This window comes from Topomyia yanbarensis, chromosome 1 (genome assembly GCF_030247195.1).
Source record: "Topomyia yanbarensis strain Yona2022 chromosome 1, ASM3024719v1, whole genome shotgun sequence".
In the NCBI taxonomy this organism is placed as follows: Eukaryota; Metazoa; Arthropoda; class Insecta; order Diptera; family Culicidae; genus Topomyia; species Topomyia yanbarensis.
Genome location: NC_080670.1, coordinates 138,308,285 through 138,335,737, shown reverse-complemented (window position 1 = coordinate 138,335,737; position 27,453 = coordinate 138,308,285). Strand labels below are relative to the sequence as shown.

Here is a 27,453-nt window from a genome sequence, read left to right as displayed (position 1 = left end):
TACGTCAGCAAATAATGTCTATATGCCACCGCTAATTGCAAAAATCTATGTATAAAATCAATGGGCATCACGTTTACATTTTTATCAGTGAGTGACACAAGCCACGATAATTCGGCGTTTGTCCGACTCAAAAAGCGTATCCTTACCCATATCATCAACAGGATAACACCCTCAGTAAAACAAATTTAATAAATTTGTCGGCATTTATTCGATTCAATATTGCTAATGCATCACCATTTATATCCTACAACTGTGTAGACCAACCCTCGACTAAAAAATTCCTTTAAAATTAAATGGACCGGCAAGCGAATCTATCTTCATAGTTTGTCATCATTTCAGTGTTAGTGTTTTCCTTTATTGCGAGAGAGGACACGAATTGGACCACTAATTTGCATAAAAGTAAAATTGAATTTATTTTTGGAACGAATTTACTTCTCCTTTACACAGAATATGAAAAAAACGATAGATTATACAGTACTTTGGAATCGCCGGTTAGAATTTCCGTTTCAATATTATGCTGTTAGGAATCGATTTAATGAAAGCAATCTAAACGTAAACTGAATATAAAATTATGAATAGGAAAGCATTGTGTAGCGAAGTCGGAAAGAATTTATAGCTGACCGCAGTTAGATACGACGATCTGTTTGGAAGTCTTGCCGGACTGGTTGCCATAAGATTCAATCTTTCGAACAACATCCATGCCTTCAACAATACTGCCGAAGACGACATGACGTTCGTCTAACCAAGAGGTTTTCACGGTGGTAACGAAGAACTGAGATCCGTTGGTGTTGGGTCCAGCGTTGGCCATTGAAAGGATGCCCGGTCCGGTATGCTTCAAAATAAAATTCTCGTCCTCGAACTTGTTACCATAGATCGACTTGCCACCGGTGCCGTTGTGGTTTTGAAAGTCGCCACCCTGGCACATGAAGTTCGGAATCACACGATGGAAAGTAGAGCCCTTGTAACCGAAGCCTTTCTCCCCTGTGCAAAGTGCTCGGAAATTTTCACATGTTTTTGGAGTTACATCAGTGCGTAGCTGAAATTGAAAGTATAAAAATAGAATTATTGAAGGGTTATAGTGTTAATTTCATTTTCATTTTGCAGCGTTTAGTGGGCCAATAAGAGCGCAAGTCAGTCCAAGGCCGAAGATAGGTGAGTTCATGGCCGAATGGTCCTGCAGACCACAAAAACGCCATGGGAAAGGATCACGGTGTGGGTTGGGTTAGGTTTATTAAAATGATGTACACTTGACGAATGATTGCGCTGCAGAATGTGACGAAAAGGTTCATTGAATAGTACTACTGTTGACTGTTCAGAAATAATTATAATATGTTTTACCATAAGGTTTAATATCAAATGTATGTATTTATGATTATGTGATGCAAATTCATAAGTGTTAAAAAGTTCTTTTTATCCCATAGTTTTATCAAGTTTGCACGATCACGAAGGGCTCAAGCGTATGTATGTTCACGTGTTTGACGCGTATACCAGCACGTATGTGATTTCGCGTGTATAAATTCGATTTTGTTACTGTGTGGTCATTTGCATAGACGTGTGTGTTCCCGGTCACGTTTCCATGGAACGTGTTGTCTAGTGGATATGAGCGTCATTTTTTATTTATCTAACTGATGGCATGAATCTAGGTTGTTAAGAAGGAGGGCAGGGACTGTCGGATGCTTGAGATCGCGTTTGTAAATTTTGCTGAAACGCTCATTTAATTACCGGGGTGTTAGCGAGATCGCGGGTGCAAGTATGTGTGAATGATTGCAATTGCATGTTCGCGTTTGTGACCCGGTGTGTATTATCGCGAAGTGTATATGAGTGAATATACAATTGATTGTGTTAGTGAGTGCTATTATGAATCTAGCTTAAGATATAATAATAAAAGAAAAAAATAATATGCCGAATTAAAAGAAAAAATATGAAGAGATTAAGTAGAAACGTATAAATTGACTGATATTTTTTTGGTATGCATGAGTAATAGAAAAGGAAACTACTAGAAGTAAAACAAAAAAAACCAATGAAGTAGAAGAAAATAACGGGAGGAACGTATAGAAAGTTGCTTATAGTTGGGAACATGCCACTTCATTTGATTTTTGGTTTGGTTTGCGTGGATGATGGTTCTTCAAGAGTACTAGGCAGATTTTGAACATTTGAATTAATATGGTCCCAATATTTTGGATAGTTAACTTAAATTTGAAATTTAATAAATTGTGCAATTGAATGATGTTTACTTTAGATTTGGGTTTGAATTGGTATTATCCCGACATTTGGCTAATTCACTTAAGTTTTAATGCATTGTGCCAATTGAATGATATTTAATTATATGTAATGAACTGACAACCATAGGATACTGCATCGGTCTGGATCTAGTTGAATTGACAGCAAAAATAATTCAATCTGCCAGTCGTCAGGGTATCCCTTCGCTTCTATCCACCACCGCCGTATTGTTATTAGATTGTAAGGACCAACAGAATCCGGAGACCTTGGAGCTATAAATCTCTAAGCATAAAAATTGTAGTCTGGAGTCATGCTTTAAGCCCACGGGGTTACATACCTTTTTGTTCGAAAAATGCCAAAAAAGTTTGATTTTACATAAAGGCATAAAGCAATGATTTCATTACGTCAAATTTATAGTATTTTGGTACCACATTTTCCAGTGAATAAACAAGCATTAATTGGCGGAGTTAAGGCTTTTTGCCCGAAGCCTTTTTTATTTAAGAGGTTTGAGGTGATCAACTAAAACCCCAAAACTCGAAAAATTCTGTTAGTATATAAGTATTCCTCGTATCAAAATTTCATTTTCATTTTGCAGCGTTTGGTGGGGCAATGAGAGCGCAAGTCAGTCCAAGGCCGATGATAGGAGGGGTAATGGCAGAATAGTCTATGCGGACCACCAAACGCCATGGGAGAGTAACAGGGTGTGGGTTGGGGTAGGGTTAATGGATTGATGTATACTTGACAAATAATTGCGCTGCAGAATGTGATGAAAAGGTGCATTGAACAGTACTACTGTTGGCTGTTCATAAAAATACAATATGTTTCTCCATAAGGTTTGATAGCTAATGTATTTTGTGATTATGTGATGCCAATTTATAAATGTTAAAAAGTTCATTTTATGCCGTGGTTTTATCAAGTTTGTGAGACCGCAACCATAGATGTGCGTGGAAGATCGCGAAAAGCTCAAGCGCTTGTATGTTCACGTGTTTGTTGCGTATGCCAGAACGCATGTGATTTCGCGTGTCCAAATTCGATTTTGTAACTGTGTGGCCATATGCATATTCGCGTGTGTTCTTGAATGATCGCGCGGACCGTGAGTTTGTTGCTTAGTTTTTAGTGTACGGTTCAGGTACTAGAAGATAATTCCCCCATAACACTAGAGTTCCCTGTCACGTTTCCATGGAATGTGTTGTCTAATGAATATGAGCCTCATTTTTTATTGGTCCAACTGAAGACATGAATCTAGGCTGTTAAGAACGAGGGCAGGGACAACCTAACGTGACCGACTCATGATCGCGCGAGCGGTGGGTTGTTGGCGAGATCGCGAGTATGTGTGGATGATTACAATTGCATGTTCGCGTTTTTTGACCCGGTTTGTGTTATCGCGAAGGCTAGCAGCGTTTGTACGTTTTGAATGAGATATTATGAGTGTATATGAGAGAATATGCAATTGATTATGTTCGTGAGTGTTATAATGAATCTAAATTGAGATATAGTGATAAAAGGAAAAAGAACATGCCGAATTAAAAGAAAAAAAACCTGTTTTAATCCACCTAGTGGTGCAATTGTGCCTTTCTCAATCATGAACACGAGAATGTTTGCGTTGTTCATATTCATTAAAAGCTTTCAAATGCATATATTGTATTTTATTATTATACATGACATGACAAATATACAAGAAAAGAAATCATTATTCGAGTTCTAAAATTTTGCAAAAGAAAAAACAGCCACGGGAATATTGAACTGAAAAAAGGTGCGAAATCGGCAAAGTCCCAAAAAGTCGATTTTCATAAAAAAAAAAATCGAGATAGCATAAAATCTCGACGTTTCATGCATTTTAAAGATGTTTGGCATCAAAAATACGAATTCGATTTCGGAATTTTCATGGGGTCCCCGCTTTGAAAAAAAAATTGAGTTCCGGCTTATATGGGAATTTCATATGTGACCGGACGGTATAGTCTATATTTCCGGACCCATATAAGCGATCCGTACGAAATTTTATAGACATTTTATATATATAGGCCGATTTTCACAAACTCAATCACAAATGATAGCTATAATATCCTCTATTATAGCTATCATTTGGGACTAAGTTTGTGAAAATCGGCCCAACCATTCCCGGGAGACTGATGTGAGTTCGTCAATTTTGAAAGATGGCCGCTTTTCCCGGGCACTTCCGGAACCGTCTATGGTGGTCAATGTAGTCAACGGAAGTTTGGTTGGCCGTCGGTGACCTAGAATAGCAAATTTAAGTTGTTTGAGACATTTTAGCGAAATTTTTACCTTTTTTGCTTTCATCGCACGCCACAACCTGTAACTCCGGAACCGGAAGTCGGATCGGGATGAAATTAAATAGCCATTTACGGGAGTGCAACACCTTTCATTTGAGACTAAGTTTGGTTGAATCGGTCCAGCCATCTCCGAGAAACCGGTATGACTGTTATTCTGAATTTGGATACTTCCGCCGGGACTTCCAGAACCGATGATGGTGGCCAATGTGGCCAAAAAGACTTTGAATGGATGTCAGTGACCTAATATGTATTGGCGATACATTATCAACTTATTAATGGTATTGAGGCGTGCTAGCTCTATGGTATGTTTTGAGATGTTGAGGGAGTATTGATTGAATGGTGGGTTTGTGAATATGCGTCGAAAGAGGGTCTATTTCCATGTGATTGCCATTTGTGCCGAGTATATGTGTGCTAGGGATAGACTTTCAGTACTTCCTCTCTCATGTTCGCTCTAGTAGATGATTTGGATTGGATTTGTTGAAAGTGGCTTCAACCTAACCGGTCATTCGCCGAACGGGTGATTTAAAGTATATTCCTTATTACTTGTCTTGTTTAATGTGGGGATTGCTTAGGTGTATCTGTAACATTCGATAAGGATCCATTAAGTTTTCTGTTGGGACAAATACCATATTCTATGCCATTGTTCGGAACTGTAGTTTTGTACCTGCTAGTGCGTGTTTGGCATAGCCGGTGGTCGGGTGGAGCGCGCGCAATTTCGTATAATCGGCATACTATTCACAAATTTGTCTGCTTTAAAAGTGGAGCAGTTTCCCGCTTGTGTCTTATTATTTTTGTCGTGGTGCTGCATTAGTAAAGGTTCTTATCACTATCCAACCATTGTGGATGTGCACTTCTAGTTATCTATATGGTAGCGGACTTGAAAGGGAGGTGGGTTGCACACGAATGGCTGTTGCATGGGGTTCGGCTTTTATGCAGGTGATCACCTGTGGGAGGTAACACAGATATAATGGAACTCCCGAGCGCTTCCCCGTGAGATAGAGGACTGAACGTTGTTCGATCTAACAAGATACAAGCAGAACTCCTCATGGCCGATTGTTCGGAGTTACTATGAGCGGTTGTTAGCATGGCATTGTTGGCAGTCTCTTAGGCCTGCGCTGTTATGCTATATGTACTAATATATTTTTGTCGTACATAATTTGGGATGTTAATTGAGTTGATGACATTGTAGGGGAGCACGCAGCTCTAACTAACTTATATTTCAACTGATCAAACTTGTTCCTTTATTTGTTGAAATTTGTTTCCCTAGTTAGGAGGATGACTAGTATCAATGATCGCGAATCAATACGTACTGAAAATTCGCCGCGTCTGTTTTAATGAATCTAATTTCATGTTCCGTTATTGGTAACAAGCCCGTCCATCAGGTTAACGATCCTCTGCATTTCCCTTCAATGTTTGATATAATCGTTCGTATACGTGTATTTCACAAACAATCCGATATTAGAAATAGGAAACACTTTCGTTGATTTATAGCATCTAGAGCTATCATAACTCTTTGTCTGTATAACGTGTTATCACTCGGTAGTTTGCAATCCAAAAATATATCGTAGAGAAGGAATAGCGAAGTTAGTCTAAATAATGTCGCAATAAATAGTGATCCGGCCCATTAAGCAGATAAGATTAGTTTTTCTGGGCAATACTCTCACGATCGGCTGTGTGGAGTTAAAATTGCTTTTGTTTAGAAAACATAGGATACTCTCGGTAGCCGGCTACCCAGATTTTAAAAGAACAAAAAAACTAAACAAGATCTTATTTTTCGAGCGATCGTGTTCTCGAAAACTAACTGAACTACAAAGTAATAAACTATGCTATATAGGTCGCATCGCTTGCTTGGAGCGAATCCTAGACCCTATTTCCTTCCAAACCACCAACTCCGAGACACCTATGGAAGAGTCTGAGGAACCTTCTGTATAAGATTCCTCATTTTATTCAAACGATCGCCGGGTAAAATCAGCACCGACACGATAGAAACTACGAAAAAATTCGTCACGTGATTCAACATTATTAAAAAATATAAGCAGTGCTCCTTATAGCCGGCTATCCGGAGTTCAAGTTGCTTATTTTACTAATCGTATTAATACAAGTGATAAATTTCCCAAATTCTCGGCAGCCGGCTGCCCAGAGCAATTATTACATGATAACGCTATTGGCACATTTACTAACAACTCTCCCCTTCGCGTGATACATGTGGAGATGCAGAGGATTCCTCGGTCTCTAGTAGCAACATGTATCGGAGTAACATTCCTTCCTTTCCCAGAAGATCTGCATTCGGACGTGGCCGGCGTCGGTATTGATCAGCATGCAGGGATCAGAATGGATTGTACAATGTGGCTCATCATGTTATTCCCAAGCATGTTGTTCCAATCAACATTTTGCAACCTAATTTGGTTCTGGTCAATAACGGAGTAGCAACTACGGGCGATCTCTTATGCTTATGCTTATTTGCGATTTAAGCCCTAATGAAACATCTATGTCGAATAGACCTTTCTCGTCAAAAAATTTTATATGATAGGATGCTTCCTTTTTTATCCCCAATTCGTTACTGCTGATTGCCGCGATGATTTGGTACCTCTGACTATTGAAAAAATCAAAAATAGTGCAAGCTGCTCATTTAACCCCATATTCTAAATACCTATCTTGCCTTGTTTCCCCGTACTTTTACACCATTTGGATGAATTTCATGTGGGGATTACTAAAAGGATGCCAGATCTGCATATATATTAGTAAATCTGCAGATTTTGCATTTTCACTGCAGATGTTTTGCAGATTACAAATATTTAGCAGAACAAAGCCTATGCCAGCCAATTTATACACAAGCCTTCAACATTTTTGATCATTTAAAATATGTACATACTACATTTCTATGTCAAATTTATTGAAGATTTTTGTAGCAATCTGCAGACTTTTATATTTTCACTGCAGGCTATTGCTTAAATAGACCTGGCATCACTGATGCTGAAATGATTCATTCATATACCTGTCAAAAACATAGAGCATTGCATGAAAATGTATAACCTCACTTTTCTGACAGTTCAGTGTGCTTGTTTACCTAAGACTTGTTTACATGAACTTTTAAAATTTACATTACTTGAATACTTTCGATGCTCTTTGAAAGACTATCAACTCAAGAGGGATGAGGATTGGAACAATGGGAACCTGGTGCCACATTATGCAACCAATTCGAATCGAACTTTTCACACAAGCTTGAATACAATAAACCTTTCGTTTCGAGATGCGTAATGTCACCCCTGGTTCATACATTGACCAATCGGCGCTGGATGCAAAACCCGGTGGCATATGCTGAATCGTAAGATCAAGCATTGGGCTACCCGAATAGAAATGTACAGTAACAAAACCATGATTTTCACTGTGACAGTACAGTAATTTTACAATAATTTACAGTAAGTTTTAGTGTTATGCTAAAATACAAAAACATTAAACCTTAACGTTTTTACAGTAAATTTCAATGTAAAATAGACTTTTACAGTGAAAAAGGGGGGTGGTTATGTATCTTAACATTAAAAAAATCAATTTTTCTCCATGCATTTTTTTCTCGGAAACAGTAAAATTTAATGTGAATGCACTGTATCAGTTTTTTGCTGAACAGTGAAATTTATTGTTACATGAAATTTTATTGCAAATCTACTGAGAGAACTTGGCATCGAACAATGTTTCTCCATAAGGTTTGATAGCTAATGTATTTTGTGATTATGTGATGCCAATTTATAAATGTTAAAAAGTTCATTTTATGCCGTGGTTTTATCAAGTTTGTGAGACCGCAACCATAGATGTGCGTGGAAGATCGCGAAAAGCTCAAGCGCTTGTATGTTCACGTGTTTGTTGCGTATGCCAGAACGCATGTGATTTCGCGTGTATAAATTCGATTTTGTAACTGTGTGGCCATATGCATATTCGCGTGTGTTCTTGAATGATCGCGCGGACCGTGAGTTTGTTGCTTAGTTTTTAGTGTACGGTTCAGGTACTAGAAGATAATTCCCCCATAACACTAGAGTTCCCTGTCACGTTTCCATGGAATGTGTTGTCTAATGAATATGAGCCTCATTTTTTATTGGTCCAACTGAAGACATGAATCTAGGCTGTTAAGAACGAGGGCAGGGACAACCTAACGTGACCGACTCATGATCGCGCGAGCGGTGGGTTGTTGGCGAGATCGCGAGTATGTGTGGATGATTACAATTGCATGTTCGCGTTTTTTGACCCGGTTTGTGTTATCGCGAAGGCTAGCAGCGTTTGTACGTTTTGAATGAGATATTATGAGTGTATATGAGAGAATATGCAATTGATTATGTTCGTGAGTGTTATAATGAATCTAAATTGAGATATAGTGATAAAAGGAAAAAGAACATGCCGAATTAAAAGAAAAAAAACCTGTTTTAATCCACCTAGTGGTGCAATTGTGCCTTTCTCAATCATGAACACGAGAATGTTTGCGTTGTTCATATTCATTAAAAGCTTTCAAATGCATATATTGTATTTTATTATTATACATGACATGACAAATATACAAGAAAAGAAATCATTATTCGAGTTCTAAAATTTTGCAAAAGAAAAAACAGCCACGGGAATATTGAACTGAAAAAAGGTGCGAAATCGGCAAAGTCCCAAAAAGTCGATTTTCATAAAAAAAAAATCGAGATAGCATAAAATCTCGACGTTTCATGCATTTTAAAGATGTTTGGCATCAAAAATACGAATTCGATTTCGGAATTTTCATGGGGTCCCCGCTTTGAAAAAAAAATTGAGTTCCGGCTTATATGGGAATTTCATATGTGACCGGACGGTATAGTCTATATTTCCGGACCCATATAAGCGATCCGTACGAAATTTTATAGACATTTTATATATATAGGCCGATTTTCACAAACTCAATCACAAATGATAGCTATAATATCCTCTATTATAGCTATCATTTGGGACTAAGTTTGTGAAAATCGGCCCAACCATTCCCGGGAGACTGATGTGAGTTCGTCAATTTTGAAAGATGGCCGCTTTTCCCGGGCACTTCCGGAACCGTCTATGGTGGTCAATGTAGTCAACGGAAGTTTGGTTGGCCGTCGGTGACCTAGAATAGCAAATTTAAGTTGTTTGAGACATTTTAGCGAAATTTTTACCTTTTTTGCTTTCATCGCACGCCACAACCTGTAACTCCGGAACCGGAAGTCGGATCGGGATGAAATTAAATAGCCATTTACGGGAGTGCAACACCTTTCATTTGAGACTAAGTTTGGTTGAATCGGTCCAGCCATCTCCGAGAAACCGGTATGACTGTTATTCTGAATTTGGATACTTCCGCCGGGACTTCCAGAACCGATGATGGTGGCCAATGTGGCCAAAAAGACTTTGAATGGATGTCAGTGACCTAATATGTATTGGCGATACATTATCAACTTATTAATGGTATTGAGGCGTGCTAGCTCTATGGTATGTTTTGAGATGTTGAGGGAGTATTGATTGAATGGTGGGTTTGTGAATATGCGTCGAAAGAGGGTCTATTTCCATGTGATTGCCATTTGTGCCGAGTATATGTGTGCTAGGGATAGACTTTCAGTACTTCCTCTCTCATGTTCGCTCTAGTAGATGATTTGGATTGGATTTGTTGAAAGTGGCTTCAACCTAACCGGTCATTCGCCGAACGGGTGATTTTAAGTATATTCCTTATTACTTGTCTTGTTTAATGTGGGGATTGCTTAGGTGTATCTGTAACATTCGATAAGGATCCATTAAGTTTTCTGTTGGGACAAATACCATATTCTATGCCATTGTTCGGAACTGTAGTTTTGTACCTGCTAGTGCGTGTTTGGCATAGCCGGTGGTCGGGTGGAGCGCGCGCAATTTCGTATAATCGGCATACTATTCACAAATTTGTCTGCTTTAAAAGTGGAGCAGTTTCCCGCTTGTGTCTTATTATTTTTGTCGTGGTGCTGCATTAGTAAAGGTTCTTATCACTATCCAACCATTGTGGATGTGCACTTCTAGTTATCTATATGGTAGCGGACTTGAAAGGGAGGTGGGTTGCACACGAATGGCTGTTGCATGGGGTTCGGCTTTTATGCAGGTGATCACCTGTGGGAGGTAACACAGATATAATGGAACTCCCGAGCGCTTCCCCGTGAGATAGAGGACTGAACGTTGTTCGATCTAACAAGATACAAGCAGAACTCCTCATGGCCGATTGTTCGGAGTTACTATGAGCGGTTGTTAGCATGGCATTGTTGGCAGTCTCTTAGGCCTGCGCTGTTATGCTATATATACTAATATATTTTTGTCGTACATAATTTGGGATGTTAATTGAGTTGATGACATTGTAGGGGAGCACGCAGCTCTAACTAACTTATATTTCAACTGATCAAACTTGTTCCTTTATTTGTTGAAATTTGTTTCCCTAGTTAGGAGGATGACTAGTATCAATGATCGCGAATCAATACGTACTGAAAATTCGCCGCGTCTGTTTTAATGAATCTAATTTCATGTTCCGTTATTGGTAACAAGCCCGTCCATCAGGTTAACGATCCTCTGCATTTCCATTCAATGTTTGATATAATCGTTCGTATACGTGTATTTCACAAACAATCCGATATTAGAAATAGGAAACACTTTCGTTGATTTATAGCATCTAGAGCTATCATAACTCTTTGTCTGTATAACGTGTTATCACTCGGTAGTTTGCAATCCAAAAATATATCGTAGAGAAGGAATAGCGAAGTTAGTCTAAATAATGTCGCAATAAATAGTGATCCGGCCCATTAAGCAGATAAGATTAGTTTTTCTGGGCAATACTCTCACGATCGGCTGTGTGGAGTTAAAATTGCTTTTGTTTAGAAAACATAGGATACTCTCGGTAGCCGGCTACCCAGATTTTAAAAGAACAAAAAAACTAAACAAGATCTTATTTTTCGAGCGATCGTGTTCTCGAAAACTAACTGAACTACAAAGTAATAAACTATGCTATATAGGTCGCATCGCTTGCTTGGAGCGAATCCTAGACCCTATTTCCTTCCAAACCACCAACTCCGAGACACCTATGGAAGAGTCTGAGGAACCTTCTGTATAAGATTCCTCATTTTATTCAAACGATCGCCGGGTAAAATCAGCACCGACACGATAGAAACTACGAAAAAATTCGTCACGTGATTCAACATTATTAAAAAATATAAGCAGTGCTCCTTATAGCCGGCTATCCGGAGTTCAAGTTGCTTATTTTACTAATCGTATTAATACAAGTGATAAATTTCCCAAATTCTCGGCAGCCGGCTGCCCAGAGCAATTATTACATGATAACGCTATTGGCACATTTACTAACAACTCTCCCCTTCGCGTGATACATGTGGAGATGCAGAGGATTCCTCGGTCTCTAGTAGCAACATGTATCGGAGTAACATTCCTTCCTTTCCCAGAAGATCTGCATTCGGACGTGGCCGGCGTCGGTATTGATCAGCATGCAGGGATCAGAATGGATTGTACAATGTGGCTCATCATGTTATTCCCAAGCATGTTGTTCCAATCAACATTTTGCAACCTAATTTGGTTCTGGTCAATAACGGAGTAGCAACTACGGGCGATCTCTTATGCTTATGCTTATTTGCGATTTAAGCCCTAATGAAACATCTATGTCGAATAGACCTTTCTCGTCAAAAAATTTTATATGATAGGATGCTTCCTTTTTTATCCCCAATTCGTTACTGCTGATTGCCGCGATGATTTGGTACCTCTGACTATTGAAAAAATCAAAAATAGTGCAAGCTGCTCATTTAACCCCATATTCTAAATACCTATCTTGCCTTGTTTCCCCGTACTTTTACACCATTTGGATGAATTTCATGTGGGGATTACTAAAAGGATGCCAGATCTGCATATATATTAGTAAATCTGCAGATTTTGCATTTTCACTGCAGATGTTTTGCAGATTACAAATATTTAGCAGAACAAAGCCTATGCCAGCCAATTTATACACAAGCCTTCAACATTTTTGATCATTTAAAATATGTACATACTACATTTCTATGTCAAATTTATTGAAGATTTTTGTAGCAATCTGCAGACTTTTATATTTTCACTGCAGGCTATTGCTTAAATAGACCTGGCATCACTGATGCTGAAATGATTCATTCATATACCTGTCAAAAACATAGAGCATTGCATGAAAATGTATAACCTCACTTTTCTGACAGTTCAGTGTGCTTGTTTACCTAAGACTTGTTTACATGAACTTTTAAAATTTACATTACTTGAATACTTTCGATGCTCTTTGAAAGACTATCAACTCAAGAGGGATGAGGATTGGAACAATGGGAACCTGGTGCCACATTATGCAACCAATTCGAATCGAACTTTTCACACAAGCTTGAATACAATAAACCTTTCGTTTCGAGATGCGTAATGTCACCCCTGGTTCATACATTGACCAATCGGCGCTGGATGCAAAACCCGGTGGCATATGCTGAATCGTAAGATCAAGCATTGGGCTACCCGAATAGAAATGTACAGTAACAAAACCATGATTTTCACTGTGACAGTACAGTAATTTTACAATAATTTACAGTAAGTTTTAGTGTTATGCTAAAATACAAAAACATTAAACCTTAACGTTTTTACAGTAAATTTCAATGTAAAATAGACTTTTACAGTGAAAAAGGGGGGTGGTTATGTATCTTAACATTAAAAAAATCAATTTTTCTCCATGCATTTTTTTCTCGGAAACAGTAAAATTTAATGTGAATGCACTGTATCAGTTTTTTGCTGAACAGTGAAATTTATTGTTACATGAAATTTTATTGCAAATCTACTGAGAGAACTTGGCATCGAACAATGTTGAAACAGTAATAACTATAATATTTATTGTTTTAAGATTGTTTGTAGGGTAAATGCTATTGTAAAATTCTATCCAGGTATAAAACGATTGCTTTCTGGATGAAGGATAAGGATTTGTACACATTTGTTTGTTTGTTCGTGGGTTAAGTCCTAACAAGATGATCTGATTTATTACTCATTTTTAGGTGGTGAAGTTTACCTGAACTTTATAGGTAACGAATTCGGTCGATGATAAGTTGTTGAAATGATCGTTCAATGCCCATACCGAAAAACGTTTCCACTGGTCAGAATGCCTACCAGCGTATGATAGCTACAAACATGAGGACAGCAAGGTTATCGCTTTCGAATGGAACAATTATTTATTATTCGTGTTCAAGTTCCATTACAGCAAAAGTTTCGTCGATTATCGCATTGTCGTTGATTTAGCCGGCAAATGCAAAACAGTGCTCGGCACTGACGATAAGGAGTAAGAAGGATTTGATAGGACTGATAAGAATGCAGAGCATTATACATTCTGGAAGAATATCAGGGAGGAGAAATTATATGTAAATTTATATTATATCCCGAGTTGCCATCATTTTTGCACCGCAATAAAACTTTCTGCAACTGCTGTCTTGTTCAAATTGGCAGGAAATAACTAGGCAGCGAATGATAAATTGCATAGTCAATTTATTTACTTTTTCGGAAGGATAAGTAATTAGTATGTTGTGAATATATATATATATGTCGCCGGTGCCGTGTGTTATGGTGGTACCGGACGGAACCGTTGGTCAGCAAACCGTCCTTGTCGTACTGGTCATAGATGCGACGTTTTTTCTCATCTGATAGCACTTGACATGTTTCGGAGATCTGTCTTAACGCTCTCTACTTAGCGCAGGATACGCGAAACCGCTGCTAGCTTTCGAAAGAAAATTCCTAGCTGCTGCTACTCTATCAGTCTTTCTCTCGACTGAGGACTACAATTTCGGTCGACTAAATTGTGCTATGAAAATTGTACTTCCTGGAATTTCACCTAACGAGATCAATTCATTGTGAGGAATTTCGCTGCGTTCCAATATTGCTTGCCTCTGTAGGTGATGATGTGTGTGTATTCACTTCGACAGCCAGGTCTTATGTTTTGGGTAATTTTGCTATCTTATTCTGCTGAATAAATCATCTGGCTAAAGCCTCTACGTTATACTATGGTCACTTTAAAAATGCATTGCTATTTAATCTTGTAGCTGTTGGCAAGTCAGTCCTGGCACTGTTCTCGACTAATCCTGGCACTATACCGCTGACGTCGCACTTATTACGGTGATCAAACTTGGCGAGAGCGGCAGTGGTTTCGTCGGAATTGTTCACTCGACAAGCAGGAAGTGCAAGGACTCTGCTACTTATGCCTGAGCCCCTCGTTGAAACCTTCGTCCTGTCGGAGTGTTAGCTTCGTCCGATACCGGAGCGTATTGCTGAACCGAAGCTGTCTGCTACTGGCGCTGCTTCCTTCGAATCGGAATCGCTGAATATTCCCGTTAGCCGAGTGTCCAACGTGGCCGAAGGCAAACCGATTGCAGCAACACCACCAACCGTAGCTGAAATTTTGGCCTTTAATCCAAGTCCCTGCCATTGACATAGCGACAGACGAGTGCGGCGCAGGTTGGACCATCGGTTGACTCGGTGCCGGACAGGGCGAAACAGCTGCAACAGGAGCGGACCTAGTATGGGGTGTAAAGGTCATCAATTGCCATAGATCACCAAAATGCTCTGCGACTAACATTGTGAACAAAACAAACCAAATGAAATTGATCGCAACAACGATAAAATAATCTAAATTCTACCCAAGCATTTGAAAATGAGAAAAAGGCAAAAGGAGTTTTGGTCGAATTCATCATAATTCTATTTAAAAATTGAATACTGTTTTATTTAGTTTGATTGCGCATATTGTTTACATCAGACACACCCCTTAAATCATTGAGTACGTATTTCGCTGCCTTTATAATCCTTTTGGAATCAGTTACAATAATCCTTTATAATCATTTTATAATAAGTGTATTGCTAGTTAGGACTTTTATATCAGCCGGGCTCTTTTATAATTTGTTATAAAATTATTATCAAAATTCGTCATAATCCATTGTTGCGTTATGTTTATATACATGGCCAGATAGATAGTTGTTAACTGGAACGGAACGTGTGGATACGAAAAAACCTAATGTTAATTGTAGCCAGGGGGAGCTGTCAAATGCAGCCAAAGGGAACCGTCAAATGCAGTCAGGGGGGTCTGTCAAATGTAGCCAGTCCATTTAAAATACGTGAGGAAGAAAGAGCGGCTATGCAAGACAAGAGATAAAATGAACAGAAAAAAGAAAAAGAAAACATCTATCCACAGGTTCTGTCCCAGGATTTTAATAGAGAACATCAAAATTCGATTTGTTTGCATTTGGCAGTAGGCCTTTTTCAAATGTTTGTCTAGAAATTCCTTGCTTCTTCAATGAATCATGTACAAGAAAAGTAAAAATGTTAAATTTAACGGAACAATGTATGATGCCGACATCAATTAAAAAATACAGCTGAGCGACCTTGTTGGGAAAGTGTTAACATTTGGCAACGAACCAAACCAAGTTTCTCATACTATGATCGAATCAACAAAAATTCCAAGATCATGTAAACAATCTCTTTGAACTGTCAAAAAAGTGAGGTTAAACATTACCATGCAACGTTCTCCACCGAGAGGTTCACTTTAGTTTGTTTACATAATCAATGAACTTTGTACCGCGACTCACCACTTCATTTGCCGCGTTGCCAGGAAGCCAAGCAAAAATATACAAAACAGTGCTGCCCAAACACATATTTTGAGTCCCACCATTCTTGCAAAGGTGAAAAAAATACTCAACATTCTTGCATTTTTCAAATTTTTTAAAATCATTAAAAAATCACGATAGCTCTAAAAAGTCTCATTTCAGCGGAAATATTCTTAAAAATGTGTAGTCTTTTGAATAAAAATAAGAAAAAAGGGGGTTAGGTCGGACGAGAAAGGTCTATTGAAAGAGCAAGAGTGGGCTCTTTCTCACCAAGCTACCCCATCGCCAGCAAACACTTGAAATTCGTTTATTTAGCTCCGAAAGAAAGAGCGTTCTGTTATTTGTGGTCTGTGATCATAGTAAGCGCGCCTGTACATCATTGAAATGATGCCTGGCGGCAGTCATGGAATATATTGCTCCGAGCTGACGGAACGTAGCAACTACTACGAGGTCAAAAAGCAAACTGACGATTTTTTTCTTATGTGCTGCTTTTATATGTGAGTCGCGGTTCATTGGATGCAAAGAGGCGGTCCTAGCAACGCTCGCTGCTTGGTTGAATTGTTCGGACAAATCAGCGCTGGTAATTACCACTTTCACATAACACATTTTTGTTATTTATAGTAATAGTACATTTTACGGAATCAAATACAATATATGTGCACATATTTCCGATCAGATAGTGCAAAAAATAGCGATTTCGATCAGTACAACAGAAGTTATTCGCATTCGAAAACTGGGAAAATATCTCAGCAGCAACTTTGAAACGGGACCCCTATATTGAAACGTTAGAAGTATTCTACTTCAAAATACTTGTCAACACGGAACTTCGTTGTCCACCGATGCACTCTGAGACATTGATTGAGGAATAGCGGTAATCCCGTAACTACCTTGGAGAAAGCTTCAGTAAGCAGTAAACATACGATCAGTCCTTGTAGGGTAGCATTAATATAATATTAAGTTTAATAAACCAGGGTTATCCCAATACTGTGTATTGAAAGAGATTATTATAGTTGACACATCTGTCTTACCAGAGACTATAGCACATCGTGGCTCATTATTTGATCATGTACTTATGTGTCCGACATCATATTTGTGCCATGGTCGAAAGGATATAGATATTCCGGCAAGTGCGAGCAGCTTTTCGCAACCTTAAGAGGCTATACACTCTTTTTGTGTATTTTATTTGCTGGAGAAATCCAAATACGCACAATTTTATCTATAAATTTGAAAAACGGACGACCATCTCAATTTTGGTTAAAGATGGTGTCTACTCACTGGAAAAACCGGGAAAAACATGGAAAACCGGGAATTCTCAGGGAATTTTTTTTTACCTGGAAAAACCTGGAATCCTCAGGGAATTTTGAAAGTTGACTATGATGATATCAAAATTGTATCAATTGTCACGAGCAACGCCATACGCAAAATACTTTTGTTCCTTCAATACCATCAAACTTTTTCTGAATTTCGATAGAATAAAAAATTTATTTCGAAAAGCGAGAAAATGTAGATTTATAAATTCAAACATTTCTTTAATCCGCTATTATTTCACTTTACTTGTTTCGACTGCTACGAATAACAAATATTTGGGTTTACTAGCCAATAAAACAATCATTCAATTGAATAGTAATATTAGTTTTTTCTTACATTTTAATACTGTCAGTGGGAGAGATGAACGTCATAACAATCCAACCGACCGTATCAAATAATAAACAAGTGGAAGAAGATTGCAATAATCAAATGCAAATGCAATTTCCGTTTACACTTTTTGTTGAAATACTTGTTAGTTTTCCAGTTTATTCTGAATCTTTTGACATCAGTTAGAGTATCTACTGATTTCAAAAAATATAGGCCTCCTACACTAATGAAAATTGATATTTACAAATTTCCTTTGGTGTTGGGCTATATAAAAAATCACTTATTCGTCTGATAGCTCTGGAATGCTGTCCATGGTACCATCCATTAACGAGGTTTCCATCATCGTGGATTCCTAAATTTACGCGGTTTTCATTTACGCGGATTTTGAAATTTATGCCGTTTTTCATTTACGCGGCCTGTATTCCCCGCGTAAAAAAACCTGGGTGTATTAAATTAACATTGCATTCAAATTTCTGTCGCGATTCCAGTTTCTCGCAAAAAGTTCTATCTTCGTTTTGCTTCCTGATTCGTTGCTCAGTTTACCTCTCTGACTAGTTGTTCTGATACCACGTTTGTTGTCTTTCGTTGACGTATTTCCTGCAATATTGGACCAAGTGCCGTACATGATACTCCACCGCATTCACAGTTCAGTCGTGGTTCTTTTTTCAACAGAACGGTGTTTTTCATTTGTGTCGCTAATCTTTACCCGTGTCAGTGCAAATTAGTCGACAGCGTTGCTTCGCTCCGTCCAATTCTGTGTTTTATTTTTCCCGGGAACAAAACCACTGCTTATCCTACTGTCATCGTTACGCATATACAACTTCTCTTTAAACATCTTCTGCTGGGTTCGGCATATCAATGACCATCAGTGTTCTGGCTTCCTTCGCAAATCGATCTGCCCCTTTGTTACCGGTTATGTTGTTCCTGGAATCCAAACGGAATCTCGTTGTGGTTTCTTTGCACCTCTTTCTTTTGCTCATGAGTTTTCCGCAGCTATCTCGGAGCCACACTTGATATATGAAATAACCTTTGAGCCATTCAGCTCTGAACTCTTCTCTTGCTGTTCGTCTTCATCTATTACATTGCCATTTAATTCTTTAATTCTCTCAGTGATTGGTTTAGCTGCTGATTTCCTGAACCATGTAGCTCCTATTTCCGCGAGTCATTCATCTTCCAGCCTTATCACTATTTACACGGATAGTCCCCGGCAATGAACTCACCCTACTCCGATTGAGAATTCCCTGACACAAGAATTTCTTCCGACATCGATACCCGCATTCTGGAGCCATTTAGCTCCCAGCTTTATCGAGACCTACTCGGACATCATCCGGCGGTGAAACTACCCTACTCCGACTGAGAACTCCCCGGCGGCGGCGTTTCTGTCGGTATCGATGTCGTTTCGTAGGCCAATTAGCTTCCAGACAATTAGAATTTACCCAACTGTAAATTCATCGGTGGTGAATTTATTCCGATACCGATGCTTGTTTTCGTGACCCATTTAGCTCCCCGCTTCGTACCAATCTGCTCGATCTTGTCCCCGGCGCTGAAACTAGCCTACTCAACGGACCAACCAGTAGGTGCCGAGGTCTGTTCAGCGATTCCGGGTGGAGCATAGCATCCGGTGCATTGGCGCCCCAACGACTCGCGGCTTGCTGTTCGATGCGAAAGTGTGTAGAGATAGGTCCGGTCTAGTCTACTCCGACGGAGGGTTCCTTTCTCCGCGTTGTCTCACTCTTGCTGCCCCATTAGCCAAAGAGTTCGCTCTGACTCTCCTGGCATTTCGTTTATTACTCGGCTGATAGAATTCTATGTACTCAGCGAGATCTCTGTACGCACCCACGACACGAATAGCAATTAGGCGAAACGTGTTAGTTAACTTCATCCAGCTGCGCTTTGAGTTCAGCGCCGCAGCTCAGGCTGTTACACCATACCTCAGTATGTAAGATGAGACACTCACCAAGAGACGTATCGTTCTGCATCTTGCAGTTCCGATGTTCGGCATGATCCTTACCAATGCGTTAGTTGTCTTCGCAGTCTTCCCACATACATAGCCGACGTCGCTGTTAATGCCGTATGTTAAATTCCAAGTGATCATAGCCGACCCAACTTGAAGCATTGTCGTACGTTTACAACGCTGTAGTTTGGCACCTATCATTTTTAGAAATCGTTGTCTGGACTCGTAGGATTTCTTCACCATCTTGCAATGCGCCTCTCAGCTCAATGTCTGGTCTAACCTTACACAATAGATTTATTTTTGGAACAGCTACACGATCGATGGTAACGTTACACACAGGATCTTGATTTGTATTAGGATTACAATAGAATATCTTCGATGGTGGTATTCCATGCTACCAGGCTGTGTCGTATGCCTTGGAGATGTGTAACGAAGCAATGTTCATCGGTTATCGGGAACGATCTCTAGTTCTGTAAAGTACTTATTATTGCCGCGTCCAGAACAAAATCGTTTTGCCTTTCATCGAGTTGTCTATTTACGATGCGCTTGAACAGACTTGCCATACAGCTAGTGAGCGAAATCGGTCGGAAAGCAGTAAGTCCAAAGTCGTTGTACTTGGATTATGGAATTGAAATAACTATAGCAATCCACCAGCCGAACAGCGTTGAAAATCTCAAAGAGTGTTATCTTTACAGATAGCGGGAGTCGTTGGAGAAGAGGCTAGCCGATCACGTCAGTCCCTGCTAAGACACTTCGCCCTTTGGCGATTTTACAAAAGCTCAAAATGTTGTAAAATCGATTTTGTATACATCATCGGTATCGGGTGAGTGATGCATAAATTGCAGTTCCACTCGTACTTTCTCTTGAAAGTATGGAAGGTAGTCCGAGCTCGCCGATCTTTCGCAGTAGAGTATTGAGGAGGGATATGTGGTTTATTTTCCACGGTGATAAAATTCGTGACACTGCACTATTTGATGCTCATTCTGAATCATTGATGTCTATTGCAGCGATGGCACAACTGTCGTAATTGTGATTCTCGGCTATTTCAACTTCTATTCAATAAAGTGGCGATCTGCTCTTCTACATTCTGAACCCGAAGAACCTATGTTTCATCCAGGCAGCATGGCTCTTTTGGATAGCTACGGCCACCCTCCTACAGATTAGCAGCATGCTGAACGAAAATGGTCGGATTTTGGATCTATGCTTAGTTTAAGGACATTATACATGCGAGCCACAACATAGCTCCTACGCCACACACACCCCTCTCCCCTGCCTAGCCATGTATCTGACATGAGCAAATATAAAAATACGTTTTTCAACACACTAACCTTGCTGGTGTGCCACGAAACTACTACTTAAGGAAGCTAGAATATTTTCCTATGCAATCAATCCGAGTTTTTGATGGAATGCCATCTGTAGCTCCTGTTTTGTGCGAAAATATAACCCCTCTTCACTTGGGGTTCCTTTCGAAACACTCTTTTTCTCGTTTTCATTGCATTTTTTCAAATGCACTTTTTTCACACACCACTGCAAAAACACTCGCGAAAATTTAATCGTTTACTAACAAAACTTCAAACTTTCTGCCAATGTACAGATGACCAAAGGAAAATGTTCGGAAACTCTCATTTGTGCGTTTGAATTTTCACTTCAGATTTCAGTTTTTCCTAATGTAAACAAGCAAGTCGGTGGCTAGCAACGTGGCTTCCACATATCTTCACCTTAAAGTAAAGTATGTTCGTCACCATCCGACCTTGCATCTTTCATTCGAAGACCAAGACCACAAGCTGGTCGACTACAGCAGAATTTTGAAGATTTTCCAAAGCAACAACTGGGATTCTGTGATAAGCAAAGATGAGAATTCCGCTACTGAAAACTTCTGCCATAGCTGAGCTACCTCATCGATCGTCATATCCCTAAGGTAAACCATCGGCGAACTAACTACTTTCCCTGGTAGAAAGCAGAGCTGCGTCGATTAAAAACGGCGAAAAGATTAGCATTACGAACGTCTAGCAAACGCCGTACCTTGTCGATGAGAACTCTTTTCAGACTCAATCACGATTTCAATAAACTGAATAGTTGTAGTTTTGCAAAATGCAACATAGGGTTGATTCCCAAATCGTTTTGGAGACGTCTAGGCATCGAAGATGCTTTCTACGTTGGTGAACGACCTGTTTCATGTATCTTATGCTGTTTTTGTGGGACCTCGATACTCAATCAGGTTGCAATCCCAACCACTGTCTATTCATATAGCAGTTTGAGCTAGAACCTGACTCATTTTCGCTCCAAGCACAAACGACATTAATTATTAACGCTTCATACCTTGCAATCCCTTGCCTATTGAATGTCGTTACAACACATAAAAAGAACAATGTGACTCACTCATTGATAGTAAACAGGAAAAAATGTTTTGGATGAAATTTTCTTTCTTTTTGAACCTGGAATTTTTTTAGAAAACCCTGGAAAAACCTGGAATACTCAGGGATTTTTTTTCTTCAGATTGAGTAGACACCATGTTAAAATTTACCTAATTTGAAGTAACATGCTAAAAACAATTTTGCGGAAAAATTTCCCAATTTTGAGAATCATTCATGGATCTCATATTGAGTAAAAATTACCTATTTTTAAGAATCGTTACTGTTACCTAGTCTTTGGATAATATGCAGTTTACCTGATTTTGATGGGATGAAGTTTAGTCCGAGATGGGTATTTTTTCCCCAAAAAAAGTTTTTGAATCTTAGCGTGGGGATAATTTAGCCAAAATAGGGGCACTGGACGGTGACATCTATGAAAGACCTATTGCCTTCAATGAATTTTATAGCGCTTCTCGTTAGAAGACGCTTACTAGTTGGCAAACATCATGGGACAATGGAGATCTGGGACGGTGGTTGTACTCAATTATCCCTAAAGTATCAACGAAGGCATGGTTCAAAGGGTTGGATGTAAGTCGAAACTTCATTCGTGTGATGTCTAGATGTCCAACCATTATACGTTAAATGCGCATCTCCGCCGTATTGAGATCGCAGAAAATAATCAATGTGCTTGCAGAAAGGGTTACGAAGACATTGAACATGTTGTTTGGTCTTGCACTGAATATCGTGAAGCCAGATCCCAATTAATAGACTCCTTACGAGCCAGAAGAAAACCACCCTATGTTCCTGTTCGTGATATCCTCGCTTTACGAGATCTTACATACATGGGCCATATTTATCATTTCCTGAAAACAAAAAATATTCAAATATAATTATCCCAATGTTTCTAGTTTTTTCCCTTGCTACCCACAAACAATTTAGATTTCTTCGCAGTTAGTTACGTTAGATAAAACGATATAAATAAAGAAAAAAAATAAACAAAGATTACAGAAAAACTATCAATAGGTTTACAATGAAATTCAAGAAAATAGAGTATAAATAAAAATATTCAAAATGATGATTATCCTCAGTGTTAGCATTAGAAAGTGAATTTGTATTATTACGTGATAGTCGAAAGAACTTTTGTATCATGTTATGTAAAAAAAACCCCGGCGTAAAAAAGCTTTTGCAAATGCCGTGTCAAATAAACGTTTTATGAAAAAAAAATCAGTGCTACGGTGAAAATGTGCTCCAATAAAAGTTCCAAAAATCTCTAAAACAATGCATTTGTGAGAAATTAACACATCAAAAGATAATGTAAGCCACTCTATTTTGCAAGGGCCACCTTACCTCAAATCTTTAAAATCATAACAAATTAACCATTACAGATAGCCTTGTTTATAAGGGAAACTTACTTCAATTCATTTGTGCTATTATATTGTAGGGCATTGCGCAGGTTAACTTCACACATCTAAACAGTCGATACTTTAAACACCTCCCCACAAGGACCACCCTAATTCAATTCACTTGAAGAAATCGCAAAAAAAAATAAATTTGCCAGACATCATAAAGCTAAACCAAACTATTTAGGGGCCAAATACGGCGTTGGGACGCACTGTGGTTGGTTTTTCGATATGTACAAGTTTTGTATTAAAGTCGTAATAATCCAAAGAGAAAAAAAGCTTGCAACGTAACTAAGGTGCAATTGCAAATTTACGTCAGAACAAGTCTTATTATGCAGTGTAGCGCATTCTTCTGTACTTGACTCTTAAAGTGCACAGATTCTGGGTCTTACTATAAAAATTGATTCCGTCAGACACTAGTTACACTATTACTAGTTATACATAAATAATACATCTCTATACTTATGGTAATCATTAACCCTTTATAAGGCAGTGGCAATTATATTGCCACCTTTTCGTTTCGTTCATAACGCAGAAATATGTAGGAAGTGTTCCAGTCTTATGAAATCTACTTGTTAGGAGTCTGGCAACTCTTATTATTACTTTTTATTGAGATACAGTAAAAGTGTCAGATTGGTGAAGTTTTTCGAAAAAAATGCGGCGATTTCCTTTTGGACAATAAAATTAGCTCGATTTTGAAAAAAATGCTCTAGACCCTATAAGTTTGGTTTATGAGTGGTAAGAATTGCAAAGGAAAAAATGAAAAGGTAAGGTGGAAAAACTTATTTTTTCCAATTTAAACTACTTTAAAGCTTTCCCCCGATTTTTTTATTGCTTGTTGTAAAATAGGCCATTTAGAACCATTTCCAAAAAAATTAACCCTTTTTTCGAAAAAGCCGCGATTCGGAACAATTACCAAAATTGTTTTACTCAGAAACATAATTTGTTTAGATTAGGAAAATTGACTTAGACGCGCAAAAGAAACATAATTTGTCTAGATTAGGAAAACTAAGCCAGACGCGCACAGGAAACATAATTTGGCAAGATTAGGAAACTCAACGCACGCTGCATGGTCAGGAGATAGCTAGAACCACAGCGAGAAAATTCGACTAAAAACACATATTGTGCAACTAGGAGATAGTTGGGACCGTACCAGAATAACTCGATTACGCAACGCCCAAAACCAACCATAGCAATAAATCTTTTCGCTATTAACTACCGCCAGAATCAAGGCATAGCAATAAAAACCCTTCATGATAAGTGAGTGTTCAAATCATAAATTGTAATAAACTCTTCCGGCAAACTATCTTTAGGACCGAAGAAGCAACGAAACCTTACGCGATCAGCGACTGTCCGAAAAAAAACAAAGCAATAAAATTTCTCCGCTGTCGATCGTTAAACCGAAAAACTTATTACGGTCCAGGAACAACTAGCGCGATAACGCAAACCCGCGACATGATCGCACCGGCAGCATGCATCCGTTTCTTAGCATAGGGATCCACGTAACGTAATTGTAATTGTAATTTTATTGCATACGGTATTCTGCTGGTTTACACCTAGTATCAGGACAAGGAAAAAACGTGCGATCGGCTTATCAACCTACGTAGGGACAGTAGCGTAGGGCTAATTAATCAAACAAAAACTGTATAAATACACAATTTTAATTGTAATAAATTAACTAATCTACTAGTGGAAGTCTAGCCGTGTGGAAGTAAATTGAAAGAAACTTCTAGTAAGTTCAGGCGCTGCCACTGCCTCGAAAAGTGGTCGCCAAAACAGTTGGGTCTCGAACCAACAACTTTAAAAATCGTTTTTCTCGAAATGTGCTAAATGGCGCTTGTCATAAGATAGCACAACAGCGACGGCATGTAGATGACAGTCGTGCCACCGAGATGGATGTTTCGTGTGAATCGTACTTGCAATCAATTACGGTAACCGCATCGGTTTAGAACACTATCCTTGAGAATACCAATGAGCTTCGACTAGAAATGTTCCGACTGCTCTGAAATACACCAACACTAAGAAAATGCGTACCGGCGACTTTCTCCCACTCGGTTACGGAAGCTTTCAACTGAAATTCATATCAAAGAGCTTGATTTATACCCCGTACGGTACCATGTTAGACGATTTTGATCAAAGGCAGGCAAAGATTGTAATATTCATTTGTTATGGCGGAATTCATTCGATAATATTGCTAATTAGACAATTGAAGCGGTTATAAGAGATAATTAATAATAATCGTTGATTGCAAAAACTATTTAAATTTTACCCATGCAATTAATAAATTTCAACTATAAAATTACCAAAATGATATGAAATGCGCTAATTCAAGTGACTTCAATACACTTTCGAATAGTCGCAATATTTTATGAAATCATGACCTATAAAACTTTCAACATATTACCTCGACCTGAAACACAGTGTAAACTAACAGGCTTGCGTAAGAATGATAAAATACAAATAATACATTTCCGACAAACGTTTAAAAGGGTATATTAACATTACCAACGGCAAATTTTATCGAAAGTTTGGTCTGTACAACCAAAAACTATTTGAAAGAAAAAAATGTACCGACATACTCAACGGAGAAGTAACGTAATATCGATTTTTCACTTCGTTGGCCTGTATTGCAACTATGACCTTCAGAAGCGCATTGTGATTAATCGGAAATATAATCCTCATATGCATTTTCAATGGCATATCAAAAATGTAAGAAATTCTTATTATCTGACTTATTTTATGCAATCACGTTACTTTTATACAAAGTAAAATGACTTACCTCAATGACGATACGTCCCAGCGGAGAATTATCGGCGCTCATATCAAAAAAGCAACGCGGCAAACCCATGGCTTTTTTGGCGTAATTACACACTTGATGCACTTGCAGAGAAAAACCAGAATACGGCGACTTACGTGCAAATCCCACAAACACTTTGCCACTGCTAACACAGCTTCTGGCAAAAACAACGGCGGCTGCTGCCCGGATGAATGCTAACGTCATGGCGGAAGTCAATTGCAGCAAACCGGCTAACGGTGGAAACGCAGAGAATATGTAAAACGGATGAACAAACAGTAATGAATACCACATGACTCTGTCATGGAGATGACAACACAAGGAAAACAAAAATACCACATTCCCAGTTAAGCTCAGCCGGAAATGAACTAGAATTCTGGCTGGTTCCAGTTCGTATTCCGGCTCCAGTGACACAACCGATTCTAACTAGAATCGGTTGCGTCACTGGAGCCGGAATACTAACTGGAACCAGCCAGACTTCCAATTCATTTCCGACTGAGCTTAACTGGGTTATAGAGCACTCTGTTACACGCAAAAATAAAACTATCTACAGAATAAGTTCTTTTAACGTAAATTTAGGAACTTTTGAGTTGTGCGTCGCTTTCGCACTTATTAGTGTTGTCAAAAACAAAACGAGAGATTCGACTCAATCGAGGTCTTCCGTGCAGTAAGGTCCAGGGGCAGATCAATCTAAAGCTAAGTATGCACCTCTTGCGAAATAAAATTTCCTATACAAAACCTATGCATAAAAAACCTGTTTTAATCCACCTATAGGTGCAATTGTGCCTTTCTCATTTCTCCAAACTATGATTTAATAACTGGTTCGTACAATATAACATTATGGAAATGTCTTTCATTCTTATTACACTTGGTAAGTATATATAAGAGCACCTTTTTGCATTCATCGAGGTATCGGTTTGAATCGGAGTTTTCTATGTGATCGCACTCTACAACCCGTAACTCCGGAGCTGGAAGTCGGATGGAGATGGAATTTAATATCAGTTTCCGGGGACGCAACACCTTTCATTTGAGACTAAGTTGATCAAATCGTTCTAGCCATTTTCGAAAAACCAATATAACCGTTATTCTGAATTTGGATGCTTCCGGATGCGTCGATGGTGGCCAGTGTGGCCAAAGAGACTTTGAATGACTGTTGGTGACCTAGATCTACAAATTCAACAGTTGTG

The 27,453-nt window shown here is 38.8% G+C and overlaps 1 protein-coding gene across 1 annotated transcript; it reads right to left on the bottom strand.

Moving 5' to 3' along the window:
• Positions 1-388: 388 nt before the first annotated feature.
• LOC131693434 (peptidyl-prolyl cis-trans isomerase-like) lies at positions 389-26,495 on the bottom strand. The gene is made up of 2 exons (XM_058981273.1): positions 26,252-26,495; positions 389-1,036 (listed from the first exon to the last, which is right to left on the bottom strand). The coding sequence occupies exons 1-2, from the start codon at positions 26,471-26,473 to the stop codon at positions 611-613; spliced, it is 648 nt and encodes a 215-aa protein (XP_058837256.1). The 5' UTR covers positions 26,474-26,495; the 3' UTR covers positions 389-610.
• Between the last annotated feature and the right edge of the window lie 958 nt (positions 26,496-27,453).

What these genes read in the sequence shown, in the direction of transcription:
- LOC131693434 (XM_058981273.1), bottom strand. Translation starts at nt 26,473, where the DNA reads ATGACGTTAGCATTCATCCGGGCAGCAGCCGCCGTTGTTTTTGCCAGA. An exon ending in TGGGACGTATCGTCATTGAG is followed by an intron (nt 1,037 to 26,251) that starts GTAAGTCATTTT and finishes TTTCAATTTCAG; the next exon opens with CTACGCACTGATGTAACTCC.